At 55.3% G+C, this 26,225-nt stretch overlaps 1 protein-coding gene across 1 annotated transcript in view; it reads right to left on the reverse strand.

Moving 5' to 3' along the window:
* Positions 1 to 25,755, reverse strand: part of MFHAS1 (malignant fibrous histiocytoma amplified sequence 1) — a 49,583-nt gene extending 23,828 nt beyond the window's left edge. The window contains exon 1 of the mRNA XM_027853606.1: positions 22,647 to 25,755. Coding sequence (XP_027709407.1) covers positions 22,647 to 25,755 — 3,109 coding nt within the window. The remainder of the gene's footprint in view (positions 1 to 22,646) is intronic.
* Between the last annotated feature and the right edge of the window lie 470 nt (positions 25,756 to 26,225).

Raw genomic sequence — 26,225 nt, forward strand, 5'->3', positions numbered from 1 at the left:
GCTCTGGTAGACTGGGTGTGGAGGGTGGGCACAACAGAGAAGGTCGGGCTGACTGGGAGGATGGACCCTCGACGTAATGGAGAAGTCGGGAAGAGGGGAGAGCTTGAGGGGTGGGGGAGAAGAGAATGAGGTCCATTTTGGTCGTGCTGAACTTCAGGTGTTCACAGGATGTCTGGTTCAAGATGTCCATGGGGCGTTGAAGATGCCAGGTTGGAAGTCAAGAAAGAGGCTAGGGCTGGACCACAGATCTGAGAATCACCAGCACGTTTCTACTGTTTAGTCATTTCAGTCGTGTCTGACTCTCCATGACCCCTTTTGGGGTTCTCTTGGCAAAGATCCCGGAGGGGTTTGCCATTTCCTTCTCCAGCTCACTGAGCAGATGAGGAAACTGAGGCAAAGAGGCGAAGGGACTTGCCCAGGGTCACCCAGCTAGAGTGTCTGAGGCCAGATTTGAACTCGGGACGGAGTCTTCCTGACTGCAGGCCCGGCGCTCTGTGCACTGGGGCGCCCCCTAGCCAGTTTGGCCTATCATAAGCAGTTCACTGGTGGTGTTCCATTTCTTCATCCAGCCACTTCAGCATTAGCCTTCTGAAGACGCCCCCATACCCCCCCCCCACCACAAGGCCATTTAATGTTGCAGACAATTATTATTATTATTTTTTTTTTTCAGAGATAAAGGAAACCCTGGATCATCTGGCCGGGCTGCCCCAACACTAAATCGCAATCCCACCCTGATCAATTTGTGGAATTAATGAGACCCCGAGAGAGGCTCCACGCAATCAGATAATACAGTGAGATGTGCAGGAAGGACAAGCAGGCCAGGCCGCTGAGGGAGGCGAGGGGACATTGGGACGGCAGGTCTCTGGCCATACAGCAACGCGGCCAGGGTCAGACTGTTTGGTGTTGGATTAAAGAAGAGAGCCCATCGCTCACTCGCTCACGGACGCCGACCACAGCCGGCGTGCCAGTGCTTGAGAAGCAACAAACCGTCAAACACGGCAGGAATCCACGGGGCCACAGAACTGCTGGGAAAGAGCATCTGCTGAAAAACGGGACTCCGTCCATGGAGTTCACATAAATCCCAAATGGGACGATGATTGAGACACGAAAGAATGTATTATTCAAGAATCTGACACTCCAGTCTGAGGGGATGCAACCACAGATCAAGGCCAGACAAGCCGGGAGATTCACAGCAACCGAGGGGGAGAAATCAGGTAGGGCTTCATGGAGGAGGGGGCCTTTGAACGGAGTCCTGAAGGAAGAGAGGGCTTCTGAGAGGCAGAGAGGAAGAGCGAGGGCCTCTTAGGTATAGGGCACGGCACGTGCGAAGGCCCGGGAGTGGGAAGTGAGATGGCTGGTTCAAGAACGGCGACGAGTCCAGGTTGGCTGGAACGCAGAGCACATGATGGAGAGTATTATAGACCAAATCTTGAAAGGTTGGCTGCAGCCCGATTGCGGACGCCTCCAAACACAATCTGAAGAGTGCCCCTTTTACCCTGGAAGCAATAGGGAGCCAGTGAAGATGGTTGAGCCGGGGAGGAGCCAGGTCAGATGTGTGTCTGAGGAATATTAATAGGCAGTGTGCAGAGGAGGCGTTGGAATCGAGACTTACGGCAGGAGGGAAGAGTAATGCGTTGCAGGAGCGGCAGGAGAGACAGTGAAAGTTTATTAACAGATTTTTTTTCTAAACCACTGAGGTGGTGGCCACGAGCGACCTGGCGGTGTGAAAAATCAACGTCTCGATTGTTTGGATACGGGGGTGAAGGGAAAGAAAGAGGGCTGGTGCCGAGGCGGTGAGCCTGGCAGGCACGCAGGCAGGAAGGACGGTGGTGCCCACGATAGAAATGGGGAGACCGGGAGGAGAGAAGAAGGAGGACCGCAGCAGGCGGAGCTGTCCACAAGGCAGCTGGTGTTCCAAGGGCGACGCTCAGGAGAGAGACCGAGGCTGGGTTGGTGAAGCTGGCCGTCATCTGGACAGAGGGGGGTCCCGCACTCACGGGAGCCGATTGGGTCACTGAGGGACAGAAGGAAGGGCCCACAGCAGAGCGCACTCACAGCAGGACAGGGCTGGCAGAGGGCATCTCCTGAGAGCTGAAAACCCCAGAAATGACTTAAAAGAAAAACCCACGGGCTGTAGGTAGAGCCTCTACCCACCCTGCGTCTATTTACAAAAGACCGGAGGGCCCAGTCCAGAACTCCCGGCAGCCAGGACACATCCCCCCATTCCACAACAGAGCTGCTCATCTAAGCTTTAAAAAGGGGAACTCTTGATAAAGCAGCACCTGGGATCTTGTAAGAAGCAGCAAGGAGGCCCATGTGAGTGGGGAGAGCCTTGGGCCTAGGGTCATGAAGACCTGAATTCAAATCCTGCCTCAGACACTTACCAGCTGTGTGACTCTGGGCAAGTCACTTAACATGGCCTGCCTCAGTTTCCTCAACTATACAATGGGGACAATAGCACATACTTCACAGGGGTGTTTTGAGGATTAAGTGAGATAATAATTGTAAAGTGCTTGGCACGGTGCCTGGCACACAGTAGGCCTTTAATAAACTCTTGCTCCCTTCCCCTTATAAAATGAACGTGCTCATTTTGCCTAAGGAGTGGAGGGGCCTTGGCGGGTTGGCCTCGCAGTGCGCAGTGTTCACCTGCCTTCCTAAGGATGCTGACTGAGTGATCGTCCCCCACCTGGCGCCGCGGGAACGAGTGTCTGGGCATTTCCAGCCCTGGCCCCAGAGGAAAGGGGATACTTTTCATGGCCTGATCTCATGAGTCTTTGTACAGATAGCTCTTGCACACATCACTTTCTCAACATCCCCAGTGGGACACAGAATTGGAAACACAGAGCCGGGGGGACCGGGAGGGCAATGCCGCAGGCTGTGGCTGCCGGCCCATGAACTCTGGGTCCATGCTACTACAGACTCCGGTCAGGAGATCACAGCTTTCTGAAAGTATGGACGAGGTTGCACCACAGGGATGATGAGAGCTGCCGTCGGATCGCTGCTCAATTCGCCTTCACGTGAGGTTTCTGGGGATATTTTTAGAGCTGGTGCTTACAAAGCAGGGGCAGGCACCAGTCTGGGTGACCTGGATTCCAGGCTCCGTCCTGCCCCTCATTCAGGAGGCCGTGACCTCGGTCGGTCACGTGCCCCCGAGCCTCAGTCTGCTCCTCTGGGAAATGGAAGGGTAGGACCTCTCTAAGGTCCCTGTCAGCTCGAATTCGGCTTGTTCCCCAATTTTTATCAAGCTCATACTTGTGCAAGGTGGCGTCGCTTGGGCTGAGCCCTGGGCGTCCGGAGACTGAAATGAAACGGAACCTGCCTTCGAAGGAGCTCACACGCTGATTGCCAGGGGGGTTCTTATGGGGGGCTATGGGGAGTACTTGGCAAATAACGGCACTATCCTATTGAAATTATTATATTTCTTTATTCTGTATCATATGTGCATACGCAGGGTAAACTTTTCATACTGAATAGGGGATGGGAGCATTGAGTGAGAGCTAGGGGCTGAAAAAGGTGGGGAGCCCCTGCTCCAGATACAAATGGGAGGAATACGGGCAGATCTAGGCTTTGGTGCTGGAGGAAGGGAGAAGGGAAAGAGGGAGGAGTGAAGGAAAGAGAAGGGAGCATGAGGGGGTAGGGAGAGAGAGAGAAGCTGGAGGGGGTAAGGGCAGATGAGGAAGGTTGTTTTGGCTTCCTGGGAGGAAGGTGGATTGGCTGGGATAACACTGGGAGCAGGGAGCCCAATTAAGCTTTATGACGATGATCTAGCGGAGGGGCGATGAGGACTTGACGGGCAGGGGCCGGGGCGCTCCCATGGGAGTGGTCAGAAGGGGGCTGACAGAGGTAGGTAGAAACGACAAGTCACTGAGCAGATGGAGGGGGCGAGGCAGAGGCAAAGCACAGGTGAACCTAAGGTGACAATCCTGGGCATCTCGGGGGCTGTCAGCGACAACAGAAATGAGGGGCTTGAAAAGAGTGGGTTTTGGGGGGAATGGATGGTGTGAGAGGCAGTCCTAATCCCCCTTCAGTATAACTGATTCCACTGAGTGCAGAGGCTCTTTCCAGGATTTTGGTGGGGAAAGGAAGGAGAGATATGGGATGGCAGCTTGGGGGTGGGCAGTACCAAGACCAGGGAAACTCAATCAGGCTTTGATCCCCTGGGCATGGAGCCAGAGGTAGAGGAGGGGAGGCTGAAACCGAGAGGCAGAGGCATCGGCTCCTGGAGGAGCGAGGAGGCGGGCGACGGCCCAGGCAGAGGAGAGGGCCTGGGCTGGAAGGCATGCTTCTGCCCCTGAAGACACTCTTCCTTAGAGATGGAAGAGAAGGAGCAGAGGACAGGTGTGTGTGCATGGAGGGCTCTGAGGCATGCAGCATGTGTTTGGGCTGGGGGTGAGTGGACAGGGACTCCGCTGGCTGAGAGGACTGTCGGGGGCTTGAGGAGAGAGAAGCAGTTTTGGAACTAGAACTGTGCTCTGGGATTGTGATGAGAATCCAGGTGAGAAGAATGAAGGGATTACCGTGCAGCAGTGAGGGCCCCACGGGGCGAGAGGCTACACAGACGGGCAGGGGCTGGGCAGCACTGTCCTGGTGTGTCCAAATCAGCGGAATGGCCCAGCACTGAGGTTTGGCAGGGTGTGGATGACACAGGACAAGGGATGAAGGGTGCAGGGGTGGGGTGGGGTGGGGTGGGGGGAGGGGGTACGGTTGAACTGGTTCACCACACAGTCAAGACCGAAGGGAAGAGGAGACTGGGCAGGAGCAAAGGGCAGGGGACAGAAGGATGCAGGTCAGCACAGGAGAGGTCTGGAGGGGAAGGCAGAGGGAGAAAGGAAAGGGCAGGAAATGCGCATCAGAGTGAGTTCAAGATCACCGAGGCGGCACTTTGGGGGTGACTGTGAGATTGGAACAGACTGAACCATTTATTTTCATATGCTTTTATATAGGCCAAAAGCAAATCTTGTTTTAAAGTTCAAGTCGAGGGGTGGCAATGTCTGCGGGGGACTGTAGTGGAATAGAGATGGAGGTCATGGGGGACTAAGGGAGCTGATGAGATAGGTGGCCTGGGGCTGGCAAGGCCCAAGCGCAAACCCAGCTTCAGATCTCACTAACTTTGTCACCCTGGGCAAGTCATTTAACCTCTGTCCATTTAGTTTTCCTCATCCATAATACAAGAGAATAATAGTACCTACTTCCCAGGGTTGATGAGAGGATCAAATGAAATAATATTTGTAAAGTGCTTAGCATGATGCCTGGAGCATGGTTGGTACCTAATAAATCTTTCTTTCTTTCTTCCTTCCTTCCTTCCTTCCTTCTTTCCTTCCTTCCTTCCTCCCTCCTTCCTTCCTTCCTTCCTTCCTTCCTTCCTTCCTTCCTTCCTTCCTTCCTTCCTTCCTTCCTTCCTCCCTCCCTCCTTCCTTCCTTCTCTCCCTCCTTCCTTCCTTCTCTCCTCCTTCCCCTCCTCCCTCCCTCCCTCCTTCCCCTCCTCCCTCCCTCCCTCCTTCCCCTCCTCCCTCCCTCTCTTCCAAGTTCCCAAGGATGAAGACAGGTATCAGGATGGACAAGACAACAAGCCAGTTACATCTTAAGAAAGGAAGTACAATGTGATTGGAAGCTAGCAGGGGCCTGGCACCCGGATCTGGACAGGGCCAGACAGACATAGGCAATGAATGAATGGAAAAGCAACAATGAAGTGCTCCTTCTGTGGCTCGGGCAGAGCGAGGGTGCCGCCTGGCCATGCTGGTGGGCTCTGGGGGGCTGACCTGGGGCCAGGGGCAGAGGTTGCCTGGGGTGGGCGGTGGTGTGGATCATTGATGGAAGGAGGGCAGAGGCTTTTTTCTGAATCTCTCCTGGTGACCAGAAGCATTTCTCATGAGGGTCCAGAAGGAGCTCCTCCCCTCAGTTTCACATGATTGCTTTGGCTATGTGGGTTGGCCGAGGTGAACAGATCCTCAGAATCACCGTACTTTGCATGTAGCTGTGATGTGACCTCGCAGGAGGCAAGGTTTATGAGCAATAGTGCAGAGAGAGGCTCCAGCGCCCCTGTAGGGAACAAAGGTGGGCACTCCCATTGGGATGGGGCTGGAGGGGGGATGGGACTGGTGGCGGCAGGTGTGCCCCGGGGCCTACGGTCTACCGTCAAAAGACCTAGAGGAAGATAGATCCCCGGCAGCTGGAAAGTTCAGAAAGTGCTCTCCTCATAATGATGCAGGGGGGCTGGCAAGGCACTCACTTTCTTCCCAGTCTTACAGATGGGGGAACTGAGGCACAGAGAGGTTAAATGACTTGCCCATGGCCACATAGCTAGTGAGTGTCAAGGATGGGTTTGAACTCACCTCTTTCTCATCCTGAGGTGAGCATGTCTCCTGTCATATTATGCTGCTGACCCTTCCCCTTCATTACTTCCCCACCCCCAGCCCTAGAGACAAGAGAGCAGAAGTCCATGCGGAGAAAGCCAGGCCTCCAGTGACCCCTAATCTCTCTTCATGAACAAAGGGCATCTTTCACTGGGGGTCCAGTGCCACACTCTCCTACACCCACCTGTTCACGTTTGTCCTGCAGAAAGGAAAAATAAAACCATTTCGATCTTCCTGCTAGACATTCCACTCTGATCTTTAATAATGAATGCTCAACACTGTCAAGTTTCAGTGGCAACAATGACGATGCTCTGCCTGCTTAGGGATTACAGGGCAAAAATCCAGGATCTACTTTAATGCTCATTTCCTGGAGAAGAGCCCACTCGTTCACCAGCTGCTCATGCCCTGGAGCCCTTCCCTTTCCACCATGAGGCGATGCAGTCATGCCATGCTCTCACTACCGCTGGTCTTCCGATTCACTCTGGAAGAACCAGGACAGATTTCCCTCGGCATGAGTCCTCTCCCTTGTCTGGGCCACGTTCTTGCTCCTGACAATCTACTTTCTGCCCCAGCGTGGGGCAGCAGCTATCATTCTGCCACGTTTGCCCCGGTTCCTCTACAGAGTTCTTTTGTGTATTTCCTTGAGGTGGACCATGGCCCGAATCCACCAGAGACTTGTTCTGATGCTGCACCTTGGCACAGAGGGACCCACGGTTCTTCAAGGCCCAGTCAAGCTGGAAAGCCTTCTAGGGTAGTCTCCGCCACATGTGAAGTCTGCTTTCCAAGGACCAGCTAAACTGGCCACCACTCCTCCCTCCTAGGCTGGCTGCTTGGTTCTTTGGCCAGGGAACCCATGGAAAAACATACAAAATGGTCCTGGGCCCTGCAAGGTCCCCACCCCTTTCCTAGCCTCTGCATGATGGTGGGAGAATGGCAGGAAAGGGCAGCATTTTCAGACCATCTTCAAGCCTTGGTTTGGCAGCTGGTGCCCTGAATGAGAGATCTTTGTCCAATAAGCCAGTCAACCCTGCCCCAGATGAGCTAAACTATAGCCATGCTGACATGATTGTATTAATGAAACCAGAAGAGATTGGGAATTGGTAGCCCGCTGTGCTGAGGTTTTCCAATCAAGGAGATCACAGGCTTAGGCACCTTCTCCTTCACTTGTACTGTTATCTTTCATTTGAACATCACCTTCATTTCTGAATCTACCCTTCCCTGACCCAGAAAGTCATCCTTTGTAACAAAGATTTGAAAAAGAAAGCAGCCAAACCACATCCGGCACTGCATGCGGTATTCCACACCCATAGGTCTATATAGGGGGTCCCCGGCCTCTGCATTTCCTCAACTCTCCTCAGGGGCCAAGCTCAGTGATTGTAATCATGCAGTGCCCACGTTCTCCTTTTTCTTTCTGTTCTTTCCTTTTGCGAGGCTGTGGTCACTACACATACTGTTTAACCGGTTCTGCTGGCTTTATTCTATATCAGTTCATGCCAGTCCTGGAACCATCCTGCGGCCTGAGAGATAAGCTTTTGCCTTGTCCTGCCCAGGACCAGGCTGTCAGGTCATTTCCCCGCCACTTCCAGAGCCTGTCATCATTCATACTACTCTCCCATCCCCAGTACACACATGCACTCACACAAGTATTCCTCCTTAGATGTTGTCTTCTCCATTGGTATGTAAGCCTCTTGAGGGAAGGGACTGTCTTTCTTTCTTTCTTTCTTTCTTTCTGTCAGCAATTGGAGTTAAGTGACTTGCCCAGGGTCACACAGCTAGTAAATATCTGAGGTCAGATTTGAACTCAGGTCCTCCTGACTCCAGGGCTGGTTGGTGCTCCATCCACTGCACCACCTCACTGCCCCAAGGGACTGTCTTTCTTTTTGATTGTGTTGTATCCCTAGTGTTCAGCCTGGTGCCAGGGCAGACAAATACAAGTGACACAGTGAGTGCTTAACAAACGCCCCATCGTTCCTCCTTCATTCACATCTTTCCAGCATGCTTCCTATTCATAATTTCTTACCCTGCACTCATGTTCCTGAAGGTAGTTTTATCGTGCATTCCAAGCAATGAGAAGCTTAGTCAGTGACCATAGCATGCTCTAGAGAGTGTTTGAGAAAAGATCCCGGGGAAAACAATGACAGCTTCCTTGTCAAAGTCTATGCCCAAGGAGGAAGAGGCAGAGAAATTCAACAGAAACCTTGATGAGACCCTCCCAATGGAATCCAGGGATGCCTTCAAAATCACTGATGTCAGCGCAAAGGGGGGCATAGGAGAGGCCAAAAAACATTGGGAAGAAATGACACATAGAAGCTTCCCCTCTATAGAGCATGAAGATTTTCTTTGAGGATGACACGGAAGGTACTGGTCATGGCAATTGCAGGAAAGCCTCCTTAAAAACTAAACGGGCTGTCTTACCAGACCAGAACTGTGGCCGACTGGTTACTGAGGGAGGGAGTAGAACTAGAGGTCAGTGCCCCGTGATCAGGATCAACACCGAATTAGAAGAATGGAAATGAGAAGACATGAAAGCAGCTCGGACTTCACCTACACGAACCAGCTACCGATGCAAAAAAAAAAAAAGATAAAGAAACAGACCTCAGCAGGGCCCACCGCCATTCTGTATGGAGGTCCGATGGATGTAAAGCGATCCCTACAATAAGGAGGGCAGAAGAGTGTCTCCGCCATCAGACATTCGATCTCTTTGCAAAGTGAAGCGGTCAAAAGAACACTTGTTCAGAATAAAAGTGCATTTACAAAATCCCACAGGGGCGTGGACGGTGGAACGCCTTGAGCAGAACAGCCTCATAAAATAATGATGATGATAACGGTATCTAAAATTTAAGATTTGCAAAGCACTTAACCAACATTGTCTCATTTTGTCCTCACCACAACCTTAGGACATAGGGAGCACTATTATTACCTCCATTTTATAGATGAAGAAACTGAGGCAGACGGAGAGTCAGTGACCTGCCCAGGATCACAGGGCTAGCATTCCCGACTCCAGGCTCAGATCTCTCTCGGCCGCTTCACTTACCTGCTTCCGAATAACAGGAGGCAAAGGAAGGACAAACGATCTGGCAGAAATCTTGGTGTGGGAGCCTCAAAAACAGGTCTTCCAAGGAACATTTAAGGTTGAAATTGACAGGACAAGGAAGAGATGGAAAATGGGAAAGATTTGTGAAACGGCCACAAGCCGCTGTTTTCTTCTAGTCCTGCCTTCCCTTCCTGGCTCTGCCCCCGACTTTCCAGGCTTTGGCACCGTGCCCCTCTCTTCCCTTCACTCCCCACCTCGCTTCTCCCTTTTGTGCCCTGCCTTTCCTCATTAGAACGGGAGCTCCTTGAGGTCGGGGATGGGCTTTCTTTTTGCTTCTATCAGAATCCCCAGCCCTGCGCACGGGACCTCACCCGTAGTCGAGGCTTCATCAATGCTTGCTTCCTTGCTTTGCCTTACTTTTTCCATCAACGACAGGGTACCTGCCACCTTTAGACTCAGACACCTCAGATGTGTTGAGGGTATGCAGTTGAATGAAAGGTACACCAAGATTCTACCAGGCTTATTGTTGATTGACTTTAAAAAATAGCATCCGACGTGGCAACGCTGAGCCTTCCCTCCTTCTAGATTGGGCGGACCCTGGGAGAGGAGCTAGATCCGGGCAGCTGTGTGAAAAAGTAGCAGAAGTTGTTTTTTGACACCTGAGTCTCTGTGCCAGACGTCTAAGAGCTATGAGCAGTCACGAGTACAAGAAAACAAACCACCAGGGGGTCCGGGAGTCCCAGAGACGTTCTCCCCGGCAAGAAAGACCTTTCCTGCCCCAGCCTTGTTCTGAAACCCACATGGCACCCCGTGATGGGGGCTCAATCCATGTGAGACCCACAGAGACAAATTGGGAACAAGGTTCAGTACCACTCTCCTCTTCAGAGGCTAAATGAGCTTAGAGATGAGAGGAAGAAGAATCATCTTTAAAGCCACAAATGCCGGTGACTTTGCCGTTCTTTACAAAGAACATATTATGGAGTAGAGCCACCAGGTCTGGAGTTGAGAGAGCTGCATCCTGGTCTGGCCATGCTCTTGCCTCCCTGACCTGCCCCTGGGGACAGGCTGATCAAGCTCTGGGCCTCTACTGATCTATGAAAGCCAAATGGTTTCCATGGTCTGGTCCCTTCCCTCTCCAGATCCCAGGAGGGCTCCTGAGTCAGTGAGGGAAAAGGAACAGAAGAGTCATTCTTACCCAGAGAATCATTCTAGAAATGCCAGTATTTTAACGTGTAAGGTACCGGCCACGGGTTCTGGGCCTATCACAGACGTCTGCCTCTCCCTTCTCACACATGGTGGGCCAGGCCACCGTTCCCACAGAAGTTCCCCACAAGTGGAACGTGTCCTGGTTCTCACGCGGCCTAAGGAGCTGGCAGATTGACGGGCTGGAACCAAAGGGTCATCTCAGGACTAAGCACACTGGCTCCAGCCTTGGTGTTCATTCCATGAGCAAGGCTCTGGGCCCGAGAGGCTGCCCTCCTACGTGGTCAGAATCCCCCTCCATCTGGGGGTCTGGTCCCACTCCAAAGTCCCCAGCAGCTTTCCCTCCGGCAGCCCCAGCTGCAGCTAGGGCCCCGTCTGAGCCCTCCTCCCCACAGCCGCCAAGCTGGTGCTCTTGAAGCCCGGCTCTGACCGCGCTGTTCCCTCACTCAGAGACCTGCACTGGGTCCCCATTACTGCAAGGACAAAATATTTAGAGGCCTTCACAGTCTGAGCGCATGTTACTCTCCCTCACACTCGAAGACCGCTGTCCCTGTACCTGGCATTCATTTCCTGCCCCTGGGACTTTGAACAGGCTGTGCCTCACATCTGGAAGGCCCTCCCGCCTCACCTTTACCTCCTGGTAACCACGGCCTTGTAAGCACTGCTAGTACCCGGCCCTTCCTCCAAAGCTCGGGATTTATTTTGTGTGTATCTTCACCCGTCAAATGGGGGGAGGTGTTCTGGATGGCCTCTGGTACTAGGACCCAAGTTACCAGGGAGCTGCCTATTTGTATCACTAGAGGGAGTTTCCATACTGGGAGTTCCTTATAATAATGACATTACCAAGGACTCATTCCTGCTCCACTTATTAGAGGTGGCAACAAATGCATGCAAAAACATATATAAAATAAATTCAGTGTATTTTAGGGGCAGGGGTGAGAAGGCAGCAGCAGCCAGAGAGCTCAAGAAAGGCTTAAAGGAGCAGGGGCCCCTGAGCAGAGCTCTGAAGGAACCCAGGGATTCTGAGAAGCAGAAGTGAGGCAGGAGGGCATGCCAGCCATGGGGGACTGTCTGCGCAAAGGCAAGGGGGTGGGAGATGTGTGAGTACCCCGAGTGAAAAGCAAGAAGCTGGTGCGGCAGGACTGCGGCCTCTCACAGGTCCTGGAGTGAAAGGTAGATTGGAACCAGGTTGAGAAGGGCTCTCTGTGCCAAACAGGACAATTTGCACTCGGTCCCAGAGGTGGCAGGGAGCCGTGCACTGTAGTGTGGAGCAGGGCAGCCCACGGCTGGTCTGTGGCTTGGGAATGCCCCTTTGTGTGCGAACAGTCCGGGAGGCAGGGAGGGCGGTTGGAGGGCTAGGCAGACTCCAGACCAGAAGTGAGGAGGGCTCCTATCTATCATCCCAGACCGTCCCCACAGGACTCCCCACAGTATAGGCCGCTCCTCAGCCAAACTGCAATGTGCTCTGCTGCTCTCCATGGGAGGCATCCCAGCTCCGCGGGGAGAGGGGTTGGAGGACGATGGGTCCAGACAATAAGGCTGGCTTCCTCCCAAGGCAGCTCAGGAAGCCCCCCAGGGCACTTCCCTCCCCACGGCCCTTACAGAGGAGGAAGGTCTCATCGGACGAGCGGCCCAGCCACGCAGCCAGGGAGGCTGGCCTCCAGAAGCCGGGACGCCAGCCGGCCCGTTGTTTGTGGCGATGCCCCGCAATCTCTGTTGGGGTCCCCCGATCGCTCCAAGATCAGAGAAGACCTCTGAGTTGCTCAGCTGTGGCTTCCCACCCACTCTCCCTACAATAGCCCTGCCAATCGGTCTTTGAGCCTCGGTCCCTCTCTGAAGGCAAGGCTTCGAGGCTAGGGTCCGAGCCCTACAACTGTAGCCCTCCTGAGGGCAGGGCCCCTTTCTCATGGGTCTGTGTGTCTCCTCCAGGATCCAGCACTGAAAGGCACAGTGAGTTTGCAGTTCCTGGCAGGGCAATCAGCTGTCTGCCCCCTCGGCAGAGGAAACAGCTGCAGCCTTCTCAGGAGGTGCTGCGAGCATCCGGCACCTCACCTCAAGAGCCAGGAAATCCCCGGGCCAAGCCCTGCCTTGGCAGGGGAGGCGGGCCCAGAGGCCTGCTCTACCTGTGGTGGGGGGTGTTTTCTGGCAGAGCTCATGGGCTGGGAGTCACCCAGAACACAGTGGCTGTACACCCAACAAACCCCGGGGGAGGGTGATGGTTCCCTTTTCACCCTTCTCTTTCTCTATTCCAGCCTACCCTTTTGTACAACACACGGGCCAGCAGAAGTGAAGGGGGCAGGTGGGCTTGGGGACACCGCTGAGGATGTGGTCCTTAGGGAAACAGGAAGGATGTTTCTGGTGTTTGGTAACCTGTGTCTTCTAATTCAAGGCCACCGACCCCTCCTTACCCTGCTGGCCAATCTCCTATTCAGACTGTCCTGCTCACAGAACCACCTAGTCTCCAGGTCCAGGAGGACCTCAGAGGCTTCTGGTCCAGCTCGCGGCTCAGCCAAAGCTTTCTCTCTAAAATCCCTATGGGACAAGAAGTCCCCTGGTGTTTGTGTGGCTTCCAATGAGGGAAAGCCCACTCCCTCCTGGAAAGGCCTATCTTGCCCTTGCTGACATCACAGGACACATTTCCCTTGGAACAAAGAAGAGATCTCTCTCTGTCTCTGTCTGTCCATCTCTCTCCCCCTCTATCTCTCAAAAGAAATTTTGTGAGGGCTCCTCCCCGCACCATCTCCCTCAAGTCCCGCCCTGTGCTGAGAAGCCAACCTTTCCAAAGGCCGGTGCTCTTCTCTTCCCCTCCCTGCCATCCTGGCATGCTCAGACCCATTGGCTCCAGGCGCTGATGCTGCAGCGGGTCTGCCAGGAAGGTGAGTCACTTACTCACTCACTCAGGCTGCATCCTGGTTCAGTTTGCTAGAATCCTGCCTTGCAAGAGAAGGTGCTAAAAAGCATACAAACAGACCTGAGCTATTGATTCTGAGTGCGGTCCATGCGGGGAAAGCGCCCTTAGCCAGAGTCACCCTCCATGGCCGTGGCTGCTATGGGGGGGACCTGAAACAGTAACAGCATCCTGGGAGACCTATCACTATCCTTGGGGACCAAGAAGAGTCCCATTGGGGAACCCAGGAGAGGAATAACTCCTTCCCCACAGGCCTTCCTGCCTCCTTTCTCTCCACAGCCCTCCCTCCATCCTCCATAACATGGCCAGATCCACCCAAGCACTCCCTGCTCCAGTCCGTCCCATAGCTCCCTGTTGTCTCCTGATCCTTACAGACACAGAACCCCCAACGCACTGAGTCACCCCTATAGACCTCTTGGGTGAAATGCAGGGGCTGTCCATCTGTTCCTCTGCCCTCCTCTCCATGACCACCATCTCCTCTTCTCATCACAGTCTGCTCTGACACCCTTCCTAAGGCTTCCCTGCAGAATTCTTGGGGCATAACGTGCTGTACTGTCTGCAGATATCATCTGCTATGGAAGTCTGTCACAGCTGCCCAACACTATTCACGTCACTTCACCACAGAGACCCTGTACACATGCTTAGCGGATGTCAGTCCGCCAACAAGCCCCAGTCTTATCTCGCCTAGAACCAGGCCGCCACAGCCCTGCTCAGCTGTCTCCATAGCACGCCCCCTCTCCTTTACAGCTCAGATTTCTGAATTGCCTTCCCCATTAGAATGGAAGCTCCTTGAGGCCAGGGACAGCCTTGCTTGCTTGTACCATGTTCCCAGTGTCTGGCACTCAGTAAATGCCCTTGGTCTGACCCGGCGTAGTTGGGTTTCTCCCCAAGCTTTCTGTGAATTTCATTTTCCTTCCTTGACTTCTTACTTCCTTGAGACGAGATTGTTTATGACCTTCCTCCAGCTTCCTCCGTCAGCTTTTACAAATGAGTTGATGTTCAAAGCGGGTGATGCCCTGCCTTGACGTCGCTGACTTCTTGGTAATGAAACCAAGGCAGTTTCTGGGGTCACCCGTTCTTGCTGTGATGACCGGCCGATCCACAATGCTCAAGCTTCCCTCGAAAATGCTGCTGGCCAGTTATCTTACCTGCATCTGCTTCCCTTGTTCAGATGGGTCAGGTAGGAATGGCGTGAGTTGCATGTCCTTTAAACATCTTCGTTCTTTCTTCCAATTTGGTGGACATTTTTATGTTTGCTCTAACAAGCTGACAGTCTGACCTCTCATGGACGGCTGACCTCAAAACAATCCCCTTCTCTGTTAAAATGTCATTCAGAGTCCAAAAGATTTCATTTTCTATGAAGCTAATGGGTTCCTGCTGGGCCCATCAGCACCTCCTGCCTCTCAAGGTCAGAAGAAAGCATTCACGAGGTAAGGGTGCTGGGCATCCTATGAGGCATGAGCTCCCGTCCCTCATGTTTGAACCAGCTTCTGCCCACCTCTGCAATGAAGCCACTAACTATGGCGGCTGTGCGCTCCCTGATTACGTTTGGGGAGCTTCCTCCGCCTCTTTGTCAGACTCTCGATCTCTTCATTTTCTCCAACAGCAGTGGTGGCATAAGCTGTAATTACTATTGTGTTTTGTACATTCCTATCAGGATCACTGCAGTGCAAGATGACCCAGTGATTTGACCTTTGGACAGACACCGTAAAACCAGCTCTCCTAGAATAAAGAGTAAAATCTTCTCCTAGTTTCCAATTTCATTTCCAAGAAGAACATCAAGGTTGAGGCGATCCAGTCCTTCGGTGGCGGACGCCGGACGAGGGCATCACATCAGAGTCCCCACGGTTAATACATTGTTTCCCCAAAGTCACCTTCAACACCTGGCCCCTTTCCTGCCAAACTGCCATGCTCACTGCAGAAGCCAAAGGGACTCTGGGACTGAGGGCCACTTGGTGATTTTCTTTGGTTTGTGAATTCCTCTTGGCAAAGAATCCACCACCTGGTGGCCGGCCTTTCTGCTCCTCCACGTCCTCCGCTGGAACCTTCCTCAGACGGCTGGAACCTTCCTCAGACGGCCATACAGACGGTGGCTGGCACCATCCCCAAGCTCTGCAGCAGCCTGGGGGCCTCTCCGGCGGGGTCCCCAAGAGCCTAGAGTCACTTCTGCAGGGTGGGAGAGGTCAATGGGATGACGGGCTACCATCTAACTCCCAAGCACAGCAGGGTCAATGAAACCAGAGCTGGAGAAAAAATATCTAGAGAAAGAGCAGCTACTGTTTTGTAGGTCACGGCAGCAGACGGACTAAATCGGCCCCAGTGAAATGTAAACAGAGATCCTCACCTCTTTTGCTTCATTAGTCAAACTAAGAGAGCTATTCAGGGAATGGAAGGACAGTCAGCTCTGTCCTCGTGAATGGGGCGCCACTTGGGAAAGGGGCAGGAAGGGAGGGAGCAGAAGGTGAGAACAGCCAGCAAGGTGAGGATGCACACCTTTGGGGAAGAGCGAAAGGAGAACCCCACCCCGACCAACAAGGCTACACTCTTTGAGTCATTCAACAAACGTGTGAGGGACCCATTTCATCTGGACTTTGGAGTGGAGCGGGGCAGGGAGAAGAGTTTCAGAGTGCAGCCACGCCCCACGCCCACTCCAGGAGCATGCCTTCTAGGAGGGTGAGACCCTGGGCCCCTAAACGAGCCCGATGCAGAGCAGAAGGTGAGGGGCACCGTAAGACAGGTACAGACAAAGAACCAAGAGCGGAGTTTGGCAGAGGGCAGGCCCCGTTGCCCGGGAGCTCAGGGAAGGCTGAGTGCTGCTCAATCTACTCAGCAGGCTTCTTTTTTTTTTCTCATTTTAAAAATAGGCTCTATCGATCTTTTGTTTTGACATCCCTAGCTTTCCCTTGGTATCTCTCCTTTTCACCCTTCCGGCCGATCCTTATTAGAATGAATATTTTAAAAATAGAAAAGAAAAAAAGACAATAATTCACTGAAAGCGATCAAAAATAATTCATTGAAACCAATCAAAACGGTTCAAAAATTCCATGCAACCAACAGAAATTCCTGAAGCGTGTTCTGAGTCCAGAGGCCTGATCTGGATGCCAAAGGAGACACAAGGTTTGCCTAGGACACTCGTCCTGCCCTTAGGGAGCTGGGGGGTGACAAGAGAGGTGTATGTATGAATGGCATAGGGACAGGGATTGAACCTGCCAGGTCGTAGTTAGAGGTAACTCCCAGGAGGAAACTCCCTCTACCAGTTCAGGACAGCACCTTCTCTGCAACCTATAGACACGGGGAGGGGCCTGGGGCTCCCAGGTTGTGTGGCTTGCTCAGGGTAACAAAGCCAGGATGGATCAGTGGTAGGATTTGAACTCAGGCCTTCCTGTCTCCAGTGCCAGATCCCTTATACACTATACCACCTTGCTATTACATAAATGTAATCCAAATCCAAACATGATACATGACTCATTTTTGCCTCTTTTTTTTTTTTTAGGCATTTGGGGTTAAGTGACTTGCCCAAGGTCACATTTTTGTCTCTTTTAATGTTGTTAATTCTCCCAGAGGAACTTATGGGGACACATTCACAAACAATTGAGGGGTAGGAAAAGAGGGAGCAGTGGATGTGGGAGAAAGTGCAGGCAAAGTGTCCAGAGGAGCCTGAGAGCAGGGTCAGGGTTGTGCACCAGCATCACTGTGCGCTGGCTTCACCCATCCTGGGACCCTGCACTCCAGCCAGCCCACTCTCTTGTTTTACAGAGGAGGAAACTGAGGCCTGGAGAGGGGGTGGGTCGTGCCCAAGCTCACATTACTAGCAAACTGGCCCAGATAAGAAATAGAGGCAAGGGATGGAACCCCTCCTGTGGCTGTCTTCTTCACTCTCCTGAAGTTCTGGAGCATCCTTTTCCCCTTGGGGGTCTTCTCATGGCTCTCTAGACAGTCAGCCCCATCCTCAGACCAGTGCTGAGCTTTAAAAATTAAGTGAAAGCCGCCACAAATCATTCTCCCGGACTGCCTTGCTCCCTGCCCAAAGTAGGCGAGAAGCGACGGCTTTGTTCTCTGCGTGGGTACCAGGGCACCCCGGAAATAACGAGTGTCCCCAGAACCCCCAGTGCTCCCTCAGGATCCTCTGGATTCAGAGCTGCAAGGCCCCTGGGGGATCACCAGCCTGCCATTTTACAGACAAGAAAACTGAGGCACTGACAGGGGCCATCATTATCTAAGGTCCTAAGGGCAGTCAGAACTGGAAGCCAGAACTCAAGAGCTCTTTCCTCAAGTCTCAGTCAAGCAAACACATTTATCTTAAGCACTTAAAGAAGCTGCTGTTATTGGCCTTTTATAGCAGACATGGCCAGGGACCCGAACAATGGTTCCAAGAGAGGCCCAGAGGCTTTAGAAAAGAGTGCTCTGCACACAGTAGGTGCTTAATACGTGCTTGTTCCCTTCTCCACCTCCCTCTGGCCAAGACAAGCTCACACAGACAGGAAGTAGGGGCTCCGATGGGGTCAATGTGCAAGGTACTCGGTAAACTTGAAAACACCATGGAAACATCAACCATCGTTATTGGGAGTGTGACTATGGTAATCGCTGTTAGCGGAGCAAGGATTGAAACTCAGGTCATTCCAAACCCAGGCTCTTCTGCTGCAGGACCAGCTGTTGCTACGTTAAAAAAAATCACCGCTTATTGATCTCTTTTGTCAGCCGCCCTCTAAATGTCTCCCAGTACCGCTTCCTTCCCCCTCCCAGAAAGCCACCCCTTGTGATGATGAAGGTGATGTGGCTTTTTTTCCTTATTCGCACCTGAACATTGGACTCCCCTTCCCCCATCCCAGCAGAGTGAGAATTATGACGATCGCTTTGGAAGTAGCAGAGAGGGCGATAGGCTATGTAGGCCTGGCCTAGAGGGGTTCCAGTGGCTCCTCTGGCCCAGCTTATCCTTGCTTGAATGGAAAATGGAGAAGTCCTCACTTCTTTTCCTCAATTCCTTCCTCAATTTTCACACTTCCACACTGCCCCAGCCTTAGAGAAAGGGGAGGGGAACCCTCACTCTCCGACCAGAGCAGATGAGGCAGAGATTCAGGTACAGAACTGCACAAACAACCCGTGCTTGGCTCCCATCCCAGCAACCTCATCATTTCAGGATTTTTCAACCATATGTTCATTTATCTCTTGCAAAAGTCCCATTAGAAAAAGTCCCTTCTCCCTATGCAGACTTAATGCCACCTGCAAAGACAGGTCATTCGTCAGAAAGGGGAAGAGAGAAGAAGAGGAAAGGAGCCCGAGCTTGCTTTTAGGGGACCAGAAGGGGATCTGGTCGATGCAATGACCAACATCCCAGAACCCCACGACACAGTCCAACAAGAACCCTGTTGGCCAACTACAACCTCACTGGCGACACCCTGCCCAGCTCTTCTCCACATCTGAGAACTCTTAGCTTCCACTGAAGCTTAGCTCATGCACCAGGGCCTATAGGAAACTGGTGCTGGCTGCCCTGAGTCATCTGTCCCTCCTAAAATGCATATACGTGTGTGCATCAACATCTATTTATATATGGATGGTATGGATATGGGTAGAGCTAGATACAGATATCTCTCTTTACATGGTATAGGCCATTCTCTGTGGAGGGTGACTACAAGCTGCCTGAAAGCTGGGATTGCACTCAGATTTATCTCTGCAGCCATAGCCACAGCACCCAGCACATAGGAGGTGCTCTGTACATAAGGGAATAGATTGCTTAGCGGCTGGTTTCCTTCCTTTGGAGGTAAAAGCCTTCCTTCTTTCCTGTCCCCCAGTCTTGGGGTTGAGGGGGGTTGTCTAGAGAATCTCTCTGCCACAAGCCCAGCTGGGACAGGGTGGGAGGTGCTCCACAGCCCAGCCCCCCTTGCTGGGACCTCTCAGGCTGCTCTCTTCTGCCTCATCTCTCCTGTTGCATCTTTTCTCCTCCTACCTAAATGCTGGCTCTTCTCTGCCTCCTCTTCTGATCTTCAGTTTTCTCCTGCCCCTCAAACACAGCACTCCCAAAGGCTCCATCCTGAGCCTTCTCTTTTCTCCTCCTCAGACTGTCTCGTCAGTTCCCATGGCTTCCGTTAGCAGCTCCGTTCAAATGACTCCCAAATCTCTATGTCCAGCTCTAACCTCTTTCAGGACCTCCAGATCTGCATCTCCATCTCACACTTCATCTAGACAGGAAAACCCTGCCTGAGAAGCTTACTAGCTACATGACTCTGGGCAAGTCACTTAACCTTTGTCAGCCTCAGTTTCCTCATCTGTAAAACAGGGGTAGTGGTGGACTCAATGATGTCTAAGACTCCTTCCAGTTTTAAGAAGCCTCTCAAAGTCCTTTCCAATTTTATTTTGGGGTTCTCTATCCAAGAACCTCTAACTTTCCTACATCATCCAGGTTTTGAAGCCTTATTTACCTTCTCTTCACCCTGCCCCCCAAACTCCATCTCTGAAATATCTCTCCCGCCCATCCCCCCACTGTGTTCCCATAGACCCCCACCCCAGTTCAGGCCATTATGTCAGAGGCCCCTGCCAGCTGATCTAAGGCCTTCAGTGTCAGCCTTCCCCTCTCCAGTGCCTCACTCTGGGCTTCCTCTGCTCATGGGTGCCCTCTGCTCAAAACCCCCCAGTGTTTTCCAAAGAAGCTATTGACTTCTTATCCTGGCAGTCAAGGCCCTGCAAACCTGGCTAACAACCAAACTCCCACCTCCCTGTCCTTATCATCTTCTCTACATGCCAGCCAGACTGGTCTTGCCCCCTCCCATCTGTCTTGGCCCCTTTGCTCCTTGTCTCCCACACCTGGAATTAGCTATCTCCCTCACTAGGTTCCAGTTGTTACGTGTCCTTCCTTCCTGAATCCCTTTGGGTTCACCTCTCCCAGAAAGTCCTTCCTGACTAATTTGTCCCCAACCTCCTTTCCAAAGCAGTCTCTGCCATCCACATTCTCTGGGCATCTTGCCTGGGCCTCTTGGTATTTCTCTCACCCTCCCTGTCTTCCAGGCATGTGTGTGTGTGTGTGTGTGTGTGTGTGTGTGTGTGTGTGTGTTTTCTCTCTCCTCACACTGAGGCTGTAAACTCCCTGTGAATGGGCCCATGTACCATGGGCCTTTGTCCTCCAGTGCCCTGCACACAGCAGGTATTTAAGCCATGCTGGCCCCTTGCAGTGCAGGAGCAGACATCCTTTCTCTTCTCTAAGCTGTGGTCCCTTGGGACACAGATAACAAATGCCTGCCTGGCTTCTGAGAACAGAAGAAAGAATTCAGGAGAGACTGAGGCACAGGCAGGGTGGCTCAAGGTGATGAGATAACAGAGGATCTCACAGGCTCAGTTAACTGCTAATCTGGAGGCCTTTTCAGGGGATGAATTAGCCTGGACTCAGATCTGGGGCAGCCCATCGGAAATGCCTGTGTCCGGTTCCTCCGCAGTCCCAGGAGGAGAGGTCCCCTTGAATGCACTCAGCTAAGGACAAGGATAACCCAGGGAGGCACGAGGCTTTGGTTTCAGTCCCCCAAATGCAGCGGGAGGTCGGCCCAGTAAACAAGGCCAGGGCAGGAGAGGAGGGCCAAGGTGGGGTGGGGCAGGCCAGCAGTGACACAGGCTAGGATATATCCAAATATGTTTCTGATTAGGGCATTTGGAACAGCGTCAACCCCACCAGACCCAACCTAGAAGAAAGAGGTTCTCAGAAAAGGATGGGACTTTGGCCATCTGAGTGGAAGAACCCCAAAGCTTCCCCCACTTCCCTAGCATGGGCACACAAAGGTTTGGGGAGCAGCAGCAGGAGGAAAGAAGTAGCCAAGTGCCTGTCTCTCTCACACGACCCTCCCACACCCAGGCACACACAGTGCCCCTCAAAGCAATCTTGAATGACCACACAGCACAAAAGACAAAGCTAAGCTAGGCCTCAGCTCCCCAGAAGCCAGTCCTCAGAACACCAAGGAAATCCCCTTTTGTACACCAGTGCCAATATCTCCTACTCAGGGGAAGCCTTCAGGCCTCCTCAGCCTGGTCTCCTAGCCACTCTGGGCTTGGGCCCACAGATATGCCTGGGAAATGATCCCCTGCTAGGCCTTGGGGGCCCAACCCACCCTTCCTGATATCATTCACCCATGGCTCAGGCACCCAAGGAATTTTCTCTGGCTCTCCTGAAGACTCGAAAGAAAAGGAGGGTGTGCCTTTTGACACAGGGGTCAGAATTTATAGAACCTAGTCAGAAAAGACAGGAGGAGCTCCCAAACTATGGAGACTGAGGTCAAGACAGCTTAGGTTACACCAGATCTGGGACAGAAACATTCTTGGCCTGTGACACAATGAATTTGGGGGATTAAAGGTATGGGGGGGGCTGACTGTGCCAAACACCTCTGCTCAGCAGCACTTTGAGGTCCACCTATTCTGGAGGTCTGGGTCTCACATCCCTTAGGGTTTAAGAAAACCAACACACCCACATACAGTCCCTAGTGCTCCCTCCCTTCTGCCCAAGCCTGGAGCTGCACCTTATGCTGGCCCAGCCTTATGTACCTGAGGACAATGTGTCCTGGGAAAATTGCCAAGGAAGGGGTGGGAGGAGTGATGGAGGAGAAAATGCTCCTGGCTCAGAGTCTGGGGGCCTCAGCCAGACAGGAGCATAGGATCCTAGAGCAGGAAGGTCACCCTCCTTCTTTTACAGATGGAGAAACTGAGGCCTGAGGGGCATGACTTGCCCAAGGTCAGGGATGAGATTTGAACTCCTCTTTCCACTGCTACTTAATATCTGTGTGACTCTTTGTCCTGTCCTGTCCTGACCCCATCCTGTCTGTCAAATTTAATGGCTGGACAGATAGATGATCACTAATGTGCCTTCCAAGCTTAAAATGCGCATTCTATGAGCCCTGGGACCTCAGGAAAGTTCCTTTCCCTCTCAGAACCCCAGTTTCCGCTTGTTGGACTGGGAGATGTCCAAGGTCCCTGCCAGCTCCTGGGTCCCACCTTCAGGCCCAGTGCCCTGTCCTGCAGGTCTGCCTGCCAAGCCTTAACTCTCATAAACCGACAGCAGGCCTGTCTCCTTCGGCTGCCAACAGCTGCTCGAGGTTAGCTGTGAAGGAGCGGCTGGCCTAGCAAGCCGAGGACTCGCTGCTCCCCCCCTCCCCAGCAGCCGTGCCCCGCACCTTACCTGGGAAGGCGTGCGGGTTGGGGGAGCCTCTCTTAAGGCACTTGGAGCAGAGGATGTGCACGGTGTAGCAGAGGCCGGGCCACTCCTGAAGCAGCGCGTCCAGCTCCTCGAGCAGCGGGGTGATGGCCTGCCACGCCGTCCAGATGTTGGGCAGAGAGGCGTGGCTGGCGATGGATAGGGTGTCGGGTTGGAGGGCGCCGCGGCCTGGCCTGTAGCTCACCACCACGGGCACCTTCCCCCGGTAGGCGAAGATCTGGAACTTGCCGTCGGAGCGCTGCACCACGTGCCGGTTGATCTGGACGCTGTAGCGAGCAAACAGGCCCGGGGGGAAGAGCACGGGGAAACTATAGCGGATCTGCAGCTGCTCGGCCACGAAGGACTGCCCTGCGAGGGCCGCGGCCGCGGCGCTGCCCGAGCCATCGATCCAGGCCTCGGCAGGCGGCACCTCGTTCTGCACGTAGCAAGGGAACTTGTACCAGGAGGCCGAGGCCCCATTCAGGGCCTTGCCCTTGGCCTTGTTGAGGCAGAAGCAGAGCCCCATCTTCTCCAGCAGCTCCAGGAGCAGCTGAAGGTCCTGGGGGGCCTGGACGTGCGGCCGCAGCAGCAGCCGGATGACGTGGGCGGGCAGCAGGCCGTGCAGGAGGAAGCCCTCCACGTAGTGGTGCAGCTGGGCGGCCCGCAGAGGGTCCTGGCCCGCGTTGCCCCCCCCAGCGAGGGCAGCGCCTCCTCCGTCCCCCTGGGGCCCCAGCTCGCCCTGGGCCCCGAGCAGCAGCTTTCGCAGCAGCAGGCTGGCGTCGCGCTGGAAGAAGACGTTGAGGATGTCGATGAGGCGAGGCAGGTTGTGGAAGACGTGCTCCTTGAGGGCTGGGCTGTCCTCGAAGTAGAGCAGCTTGCCGCTCTCGTGCAGGTAGGACAGGGCGCTCTGCAGCCGGTCCTCCGTCAGGCCGGCCTGCAGGCCCAGGCGCGCGGAGTCCCACCAGCTGAGCCACAGGCGCTCGGCCTGCGGCCGCTGGAAGTGCAACTCCTCCAGGACGTGCCAGGAGCGGGGCAGCACGCGGTGCAGGTTGGGGAAGATCTCGCGGTGCTCGGCCACCGACAGCAGCTTGGCCCGCAGCCTCTGCAGCTGCGCGGGGGCTCTGCAGCTCACCGGCAGCACCGGGGACAGGATCTGGGGCCGGTGCTTCAGGAGGTACTGCAGCTGGGCCTTGCGCCTCCGCAGGTTCTTGTCTGACACGCCGTAGTAGGCCGCGTGGGGGCTGGCGCAGCGCAGCTCGAAGTCCCGAGCCAGGGCCTCATCCACGGCGCTGGCCAGGCGGCCCAAGCCGGCCGCTTCCTGCTTCTCCTGCAGGGCGATCTGTCTGTGAATGTCCAGGCACTTCTCCTCCAGCTCCCGCTCTCCGCACAGGTCCGCGTGGGTGCCCACGATGCAGACCACGGCGTGCGGCACCCGGGCCCCGACGCAGTGCAGGAAGGAGCCCACCGCGGAGGGGAAGCTAGAGGGCTCGTAGGTGGCCAGGTTGACCACCAGGACGTAAAGGGCCCCCGGGGAGAGGAAGAAGGGCTGAATGACTTCGTAGCTCTGGTCCCCAGCCAAGTCATAGACGATGAAGCGCAAGCCCCGGGCAGCATCGGCAGTCCAGCTGGTCACTTCGATGCCCTTACTGCTGCTCGAGGTGGGGCCAAGACCAGGGTCCAGGCCCAGGTGGCCCTTCTCGCGGCCCCTCCCCGCCCGGGGCCCCTCCTCCCGGTCTCCCTCGGTGAGGCACCTGCGCAGGGAGGTCTTGCCCGCGGCCTTCCGGCCCAAGAGCAGCAGCTTGAGGCGAGGCTGCACGGCAGGCTGCGAGTGGGCCAGCTCCTTCTGGTACGCCGCGATGTAGGGGATGCCCTTCATACAGACCTCGTAGGGTGGCTGGATCAGCGGGTTGTCCTTGACCTTCCACAGGCCCACGCGGGAGAGCTGCCCGAAATTGTCGGGCAGCACTGCGATCTGGTTCCCCTGGAGCACCAGCTCCTCCAGGCCCGTCAGCTCCACGATGGAATCGGGCAGGTAGCGGATGCGGTTATTGTCCAGCCAGAGCGTGAGCAGCTTGCTCAGGCCCGAGACCAGGGCCGGCACCGCCGTGAGCCGGTTGCGGCTCAAGTAGAGTTCCTCCAGGCCGGCCAGAGGCAGCAGGGCCCCCGGGAAGTCCTCGAAGCGGTTGGAGGAGAGGTTCAGCATCCGCAGCTGCTGCAGCCTGCTGAACTGGGCGGGCAGGGCCTGCAGGCCGTTGCTGTCCAGCATCAGGCTCTCCAGACTGGCGAGCTGGCAGAAGCCAGGGGGCAGGGTGCCAAGCTCAGCCCCGCTGAGCCAGAGGATCTTCAGAGCGCGCAGGGCCCCGATCTCCTCGGGCAGGCCCCGCAGCCGGTTGCCGGACACGTCCAGCTCCTCGAGGGTGGCCAGCTGCAGGAGCTGAGGGGGGAAGGCGGTGAGCTGGTTATGGTCCAGATCCAGGGTGCGCAGGGCACGCAGGCGGCCTAGGGCGTCCGGCAGCTGCGGGAGCCTGTTGAAGCTGACGTCCAGCTCCTCGAGGTGGCCCAGGGCGCCCAGCTGGGCGGGCAGGTCGGCCAGCTGGTTGTGGCTGAGGTTGAGTTTGCGCAGCTGGGGCAGGGCGCTCAGCACCTCGGCGGTCACGGCGCCCAGCCTGTTGTGGCTCACGTCCAGCTCGGTGAGGCGGGCGCCCAGCTGGCCCAGCAGCGGCGGCAGCTTGGGCAGACGGTTCCGGCGCAGGACCAGACCCCGAAGGAGGGGCAGGCTGCCCAGGGCCGCGGCCAGGCCGGCGGGCAGCTCGTCCAGGGCATTGTTGCCCAGGTTGAGCACCTCCACGTCGGCGAGGTCGGGGGGAAGCACGAGCGGCGGCGGCGGCGGCGGCGGCGGCGGCGGCGGCTGCTGGGCCGGCGCGGGGCTGGGTGGCCCCGGGTCCGAGGAGGCGGTGGCCGCGGCCCGGCTCAGGCTCAGCTGCCGCAGGTTGCCCCGCAGCTTGCGCGCTCGCAGGGCGGCCTCCCGCCACAGGCGGGCTGTCTTCAGGTCTCCGCTGCCGCCGCCGCCGCCGCCGCCGTCCGTGCCGGCCATGGCGGGCCCGCTACATGCCGGCCCCCGGGGTCCGCCGCGGCCGCGGCTGGGGGAGCGGACCGGGGCGGCTGGAGGGCGGCGGCGGTGGCGGCGGTGAGGCTCGGGGGGCCGGGCGTCACGAGCATCCTCCCCCCTCACATGGCCCGCAGCGGAGCCGAGACTCTGCCTCCGCCCGCCGCCGGCCTGCGGCCCCTGCTCCGGCCGAGGCTGGTGCTGTTCCCGCAGCTGGTGCTGCCGGTGCCGCCGCCGCCGCCGCCGCTGCTGCTCCGCCGCCCGCTGTGGCGCTGGGGCTGGTGCGGCTGCTGCTCGGGCCTGACCCTGGCCCGGCCCCGGCTCCCGCTCCGCCCCGGCTTCTCTGCTCCGCCGCGGCTGCCTTCCTGTCTCCGCCCCGCCCGGCCCCGCCCCGCGACGGCTGCAGCAGCAGCAGCAGCAGCAGCGGGGAAGGGGGAAGGAGGAGGAGGAGGAGGAGG

Source organism: Vombatus ursinus, unplaced genomic scaffold (assembly GCF_900497805.2).
Source record: "Vombatus ursinus unplaced genomic scaffold, bare-nosed wombat genome assembly UNPS02010193.1, whole genome shotgun sequence".
NCBI classification, from domain to species: Eukaryota; Metazoa; Chordata; class Mammalia; order Diprotodontia; family Vombatidae; genus Vombatus; species Vombatus ursinus.